Consider the following 6,695-nt stretch of genomic DNA (forward strand, 5'->3'; position numbering starts at 1 on the left):
TGACAATATTTAAACAATATGAATCAATTTGGGAATGTACACAAGAAATACTTCCCGACTCCCCTAAAATTATTGGTCTTTCCCCCTGGCCTTTCACTTGTAAGAAAAAACAGGAAGCAAAGACCACTTTGGTTCATATAGAATATCTTCACAGCAAAAACAAAGTAGCAGTGTGTCCCAGAATGATAACAGAGAACATGGGCACTGATAAATCCTATCTTCCTTATTTCTTAATTGTTTCCTTTAGCCAAATTTCCTATTTAAGAAAATTTTTCCCATCCTTAAAAATGAGGATACGTATACATCATGCAATTGCTTTAAAAGCAAGACAAGACTGTATGTGAAACATACCTATCTCAGAAATAAAAACTAGGTATCTGAATAATTGCTTCAAAACCTTCAACTCCCTGAGCCTGATGTTTTCATTAAGCATACTCACTTGGGATAACTTTGCCCATTTCAAACAAAACTGAAAATTTACTACAAATTCTCACACTTAAAAACTGCCCAAAAGTTTAATCCATCTTACTTTTGATACATTGGATTCTTCTGCGCAAGTTTTTCAGGAAGACCATCTTCATCATCTAATTGTTCAAGGGGTTCCACAATGACTGGACGCGGAGTTCTAATAACAAAAAAGGTTCCATCTTATTTTCCAGTTTTACTGCCACTTCCTCACACAAGGCAACAGAAATTATTAAAATAAGCACAAGAACTTACGTTGTCAGTAAGAAAACACCTTCGCTGCATCTTTCAAATGCTTTTCTTGCTGCTGGTTTGGAAGCAAATTCAACAATGCCTTTCCCTGTAGATCTTCCACGATCATCCACAATTACCACAGCCCTTTCAATAGGACCAAACTGGCTAAAGGCTTCCTCCAACAGTTCATTGGAAACATAAGGTGAAAGATTTCGAACGGAAAGGGCAGCAGCATGTGTGGCAAAGCGAACCCGAAGCTGTCTACCTCTCATGGGTGTATCATCAAGTTCAGCTTTGGCAATTTCAGCCAAAGCTCTAGATTCCTGAAAGTTATCAGACATACTCATGTTAATGACCTCAAAAACTGTTTAACGCCCACTCTGAAAGTTGTAAACCTAATTCCTATTCCTATTCTTCCTCCAGCTCAAATTATCTTCAGGCAGCCGCCCTGCACCTTTCATAATAAAATGCCTTACCCACACACTCCCCTTGCCTTAGATTCCAAGTTATACACTATACAACAGTTGCATCTTTTCTGCAAGAGTGATGAAAATTTTAAGAACCAATTTACTCTTGTTCGTTTAAAAACCAGTACGTTTGTAGTAAGAAAACAAAGAGGACCCTTTAATTATACATGAAAATCCGACAAACTCACAAGTTTAATAAATCCGAATCCTTTGCCTTTGTTGATAAAAACTTCTCCTGGTTCTCCATATTTAGCAAACAGTCTTTTGAATTCGTCCTCCGTAATATCAGCAGGTAGATTCCCAACAAACAACCGACAACGCTGAGTGTAAGTTTTCTCTCCAGGTCTCCTCAACAGAGACAAGTTGGCTTTAAACCCCTAATGAAAAAGGAAGGGAATTTTCAAACACCAGGGACCTCTACAAACAGGGAAACCCACTAATTTTGGCTTTGCCCAAACTGTTACCAATTGGGTTGCTCTTCTGTTTCGTTTAAACTCAAAGCAAGGTCCCACTATATTTGTGGGATTTCCAACGTAATCAGTATCCTAACATTAAACTGCCCAAATCACTCAAAATACTCGAGAATTAACACTCAGAACTCTCTACAGAGAAGTCTCTGTACCAGCAATCTCGTCATCCCTATATGCTGAGCGTCCGACTAATTTAAATCACAGCATAGTTAAAACGGCGGTCAAGTATTAAGAATAAAAAAGTCCAAAATCCCGTTGCCACCGACATGACCTGGGCCTTCGCTTTTCAGGCCGGAACTCCCCCGATATCTCCAATCCTACTTGGGTTCCTTTGGCTTCAACAGGGCCCATCATAGCTTCTCATCGCCCCTTTCCTCAGGCCACCCCGCCTCGACTCTGACTGCAGGGAGGCCAAACCCCGGGCGGGAAGGCGGACCCACGCTGTCAGTCCCAGGCTCAGGCGGGCAGCCCCGCCCTTCACCGCCAGTGCGCAAGCGCCTTTCCGGCCTCTGACAAAATGGAGACCAGCGAGGGGGGAGGGGGACAAGGAGGGGCCGCGGCCATCTTAGAGAGACCGACGCGTAGCGCCCAGAGACACTCACCTCCGAGTCGGAGATCTTTTCCTCGCTGCGGCCGCCGGGCCCACCGGGCGGGGGACCCTGGTGGTGCTGCTGGTGGTAGGGGGGGTGGTGCTGCCGGCCTCCGCGAGGCTCCCCGCCTCCTCGATGCGGCGGCTTGGGATGGCCGCCAGGAGCGCCTAGGCCCGGGCCACCGCCGGGCTTCGGCCCGCCTGGCATTTTGCCGCCTTTGGGACCGCCGGGTCCTGGGCCCTGCTTAGGCCCCGGGAGAGGGCCCCCTGAGGGTGGAGGCGGAGGACCCCCAGCCTGAGGTGGGGTGGTGGGGACTCCGCTGCTCGGCGGCGTAGGCGGGGGCGCCCCGGGGGGCGCCGTGGTGACAGCGGGCGGCGGGGTCGGGATAGGGCCTGGCCCAGTGGTGGCCCCAGAGGTCGGGGGAGTGGCGGGAGGAGCCGGGCCGGAGGCCGGCGGAGCGCTGCTTACTCCAGGAGACGGGCCGGGTCCCTGAGGAACGACGGGCTTAGACGAGTCCTGTGGCGGTGGCGGCTGCTGATGCGGTGGCGGCTGCTGATGCGGTGGCGGCTGCTGATGCGGTGGCTGAAGCGGCGGCGGCGGCTGCTGTGGTGGAGGCTGCTGCTGCGGTGGTGGCTGCTGCTGCTGTTGGTGCGGAGGCGGTGGCGGGATCGGGGGTTTGGGACCACCCTGGCCCGGGCCGGGACCCATGGGTCCGCGGTTCTGATTGAGGCCCATGCCGGGCGGTGGAGAGCGAAAGTCGTGGAGGCCGCCGCGACCACCGCCTCCTCCGCGCCGATGGAAACCGCCACCACCGCGGCTCCGGAACCGATCCCGAGACATGTCTGTAATCAAGGGGCGGTCGAGACAGAAGCGAAGAAGACGCTCAGGGAACGTGGAGGCCACCTTGCTTCGCACAAAATGGCGGATGACACAGGCTGTGCGCCGCCTTTGTCCTTTTCTTATATAGGTCTGCTGACCTGGCCCGCCTACTTCTTGATGGGTAGTTCCAATAGCCAGTTGCAAGTGCTGTACTTGATGACACTAAGTTACGAAGCGCTAATCTTTTCTATTGGCTCCTGGGTAAGAGGCGGGAGGAATGAGTGGCTGAAGTTTCCAGTTAGCCAATGAGTGGAAAAGGAGTTAGCTGCAGGCCGCTGTGATTTGCTGGGAGAAATTTGAATGGGTTCGCTAAACCAATTTTCTCAGGAAAGCAAGTTGCAAGGGCTCTATCAGCTCCGAGGGAGGCAAATCAAAGGGCCCTTTTTCTTGATTGTTCCTGGAGCAGTCTGGTGTTATCCTTGCCCAGAAAGAACATAACGTTCTGTGGTTGACATTCACAGATTAAGTGCTTGGTATCTACTCCACCTCGTGCAGGGCCAGTGAAATTAGAGAAACAGTCTTACCGACTTCACACACACGATGTTACTGATTTCATTTTGGAACCTCATTGGAGTACAGATTTGTTTATGAGTATAAACTTCACTGACATGCCTTCTTTAGTGAGTGCATTCTTTATTTTTTAAAAAGTCCTTGATTTTGCATGTGTATAGAACAAATAATTTATAAGCGCAACACACGGGGACTATAACGTTTTTCTTAATTCCACTGTCATCAACACTTTATGGACAGATTGAGATACTTTAAAATTGCAATATTAAACTATCTATGTGGAATCAACCAATAGGCAATATCCTCTTCTAAATTTCCAACTTCTGTGAAGTGCACTAGCCATATTCCTTAATACTCATCCTAGTTACTGTCATTTATGGACCTTTTGGTGAATCATTCCTCCCTCAATTCATTTTAGTTCATGGCTCCCTGGTTGGTGTGGCTCAGTGCTGGCATGCGAACCAAAACTCCAGTAAGGGCGCTTAACCCATATAGGGAGCCGGGTCTCGTTGCGGGTGTTCTGAGAGAAACAACCCAACTGATGTTTCTCTCCCTCTCTTTCTCCCTCCTCCCCCTCTCTTTGAAAATTAATTTTAAAAACCTTTTAAAAAATGAAAATATTAGCTCATGGCTCATTGTCTTCCTTTCTACCTCTACTTCTGTTCATCATCCAACATCTATGTGGATGACCACCCAATACTCTGTCGATTTTTTACCACCTCACCTCCAGCAATCTTTCCTTCTATCTTAAATCACCTGCTCCATCCCCATGTTTGCCCCACAACTCATCCCTGTGTTTGTTATTGCCAGTAAGTATCCCATCTCTAAAATCTGTTTCAAGAATCCCAACTGTCTGATCACAGTAACTGATTCTTTGACTTCATCAAAACCTCCAAACCGTTAAATACTACTTTTTCAATGTCGCTCATTCTTATAACTTGTGTCACACAGTTTAGAAGTTAAGTTTGCCTACAAACACATACAATTCTTGTTTTCCTCCTCCATTATACTCACCTGGTAAAACCCCATTCTAGTTGGACCTAACAATTTACCTTCTTTAACAAAGGCTGAGGCTTTCACTTTAAATTCTTGACCACAACCCTCAAAAAGACAGACTTTTCCTGGCACTCTTACTCAATTTTCCTAGTAAGTTCATTCTCCTACTTCCAGAGATAGTGCATTTCACACCTTCTCTGTTCAAACTCCTACACATTCTTCTCTCCCTTCACCATAACTAGTGACTTCTCATATTTGAGAAAATAAAAATCATTGGAGAGGATCATTCTCATCCAACTGAAAAGTCACAAGCCTACTTGATTTGTACTGTGAGGCACAAAAATTAATTTTCCTCCCATGCCCTAAATTCTTCTAGCTGGGCTAATCCAATTAATGTAAGACTGATTAACAGGAGAAAATGTCCAACATTTATTATAGATGTACATTTTGGGATGCCATAAGATATGAGACCTGAAGACACATGAGGCAGTTGAGGTTTGTATGCTATTTTGGACAAAAGAGAAGCGGGCAAGGGTCTGGGATTTAGAAGAAGTAAGCTATTCACAGATTGATAGAAAGATCAAATGTAGAATTCTTGCTGGGCCACCCAGGAACAATGGGACACAAAAGGAAGTTCAACAAAAGGGCTTTGCTAGATTTTTCCCTGTCTGCCAAATTTAGTTTATGTTATGATGCTATGATGATGCTTACTACCTGTAAGCAGGTTTTTCTATTTGAATTCCTTTAGGCAGAAAAGGGGAAGAGCAAAGGTTTTTTTTTTAATCTTTTGTTTCTTAATAATCAGTTTAAAATCAATATTCCAAAAGTCACATTTTGGGGTGGCATACCTTTGGTCCTCCTCAGTACCCATCTTCCTTTCCATCTTTTGGATACCATGAAAGATGTCTTTTTGCCCCTCTCAAAAGGCACTCCTGTTCAATGGATCCCATCCCCTCCTGCCTTTTCTAGGACTTTTCCTTGTATCATCAATTACTTCTACTGGGTTATTACCATCTTAGAAATAAACAAAACCTTCCCTTTATCCTATTATCTATTTCCTCACTCCTCTTTGCAACAAAACTAAAACAAGATGTCTCCAATGAGAAGTCTCCATTCCCACCCCAATCTGTTCAACCTGTTCTTAAACTTGCCAAGGATACCAATGATCTACATGTTGCCAAAACCAATAAAATCTCTATACTCTTTCTACCTGTTAGCAACATTTAACATAGATGGCACTCTATCTTTCATGAAACATTTTTCTCACTGGATTCTGTGAAAACACATTCTCACAACCTTCTGCTTGCCCCAGTGATCTGTGGTCTTCTCTGGCTCCTCCCTTGTAGACCTCTAACTGTTGGGATCTTTCAGGACTCATTTCCAGGCCATCCTTAAGACTTCAGATATCACCTAAATATTAATAATCTTCATATTTATATTTTCATGGTAGGGTAGATCTCTTATTTGAGATCCAACTCATGTATCTAACATATTAGACATCTCCACTTGGAGTATTAGCTGGCATATCAATTTAATATGTCCAAACTGGAGCTCTCCATTGTATCAACCTAATCTGTTCCTTCCGCTAATTTTCCCCAGCACAATAAATAGCATCATCTCATTGTTAAAACAAGGACTCATCCTCTTCATAAAATCCAAAAAATTGGTTCTACCTCCAAAGTATATCTCAAATCTATTTCCTTCTCTCTATCTCTGTCACTGCAACCTACTCTTTTTTTTTACCTCCATCGTTCACCTAAATTACTGCAAGCAGTATTTTAACTTTTCTCCTTGCTCTCTTTCTGGCTCCTTTTGAATCCATTTTTCATATGGCAGCTACAGTGATCTTTTAAGAAAAAGTAATTCAGAAGTCATTTCCCTCCCATGTTTAAAATGGCTTCCACTTAGAATAAAACCCAAACATCTTAACGAGATCTACAAGATGTGATTCAATCTGACCTCCATCTGCTTCAACACCTTTTCCCTCAAGTTCCCTATCTCTATCCACAGGAAGCCCCTCTCTGTTCTTAGGATTTATCAAGTTATTTTGCATGCTTCTTGCCTCAGTGTACTTGGATTTGATG

At 44.9% G+C, this 6,695-nt stretch overlaps 1 protein-coding gene across 4 annotated transcripts in view; it reads right to left on the reverse strand.

The window, feature by feature from the left end:
* SFPQ (splicing factor proline and glutamine rich) overlaps positions 1 to 3,179 on the reverse strand; it is a 56,758-nt gene extending 53,579 nt beyond the window's left edge. For 3 of the 4 annotated variants that reach the window (XM_045858872.1, XM_045858873.1, XM_045858871.1), the window contains exons 1-4: positions 2,239 to 3,179; positions 1,355 to 1,543; positions 721 to 1,022; positions 530 to 625 (exon numbers count right to left, since the gene is read on the reverse strand). In XM_045858872.1, coding sequence (XP_045714828.1) covers positions 530 to 625; positions 721 to 1,022; positions 1,355 to 1,543; positions 2,239 to 3,066 — 1,415 coding nt within the window. In that variant the 5' untranslated portion in view covers positions 3,067 to 3,179. The remainder of the gene's footprint in view (positions 1 to 529; positions 626 to 720; positions 1,023 to 1,354; positions 1,544 to 2,238) is intronic. The other variant, XM_045858870.1, reaches the window with a different exon arrangement.
* Between the last annotated feature and the right edge of the window lie 3,516 nt (positions 3,180 to 6,695).

Source organism: Phyllostomus hastatus, unplaced genomic scaffold (genome assembly GCF_019186645.2).
Source record: "Phyllostomus hastatus isolate PE091 unplaced genomic scaffold, TTU_PhHast_1.1 phas_scaffold_182, whole genome shotgun sequence".
NCBI classification, from domain to species: domain Eukaryota; kingdom Metazoa; phylum Chordata; class Mammalia; order Chiroptera; family Phyllostomidae; genus Phyllostomus; species Phyllostomus hastatus.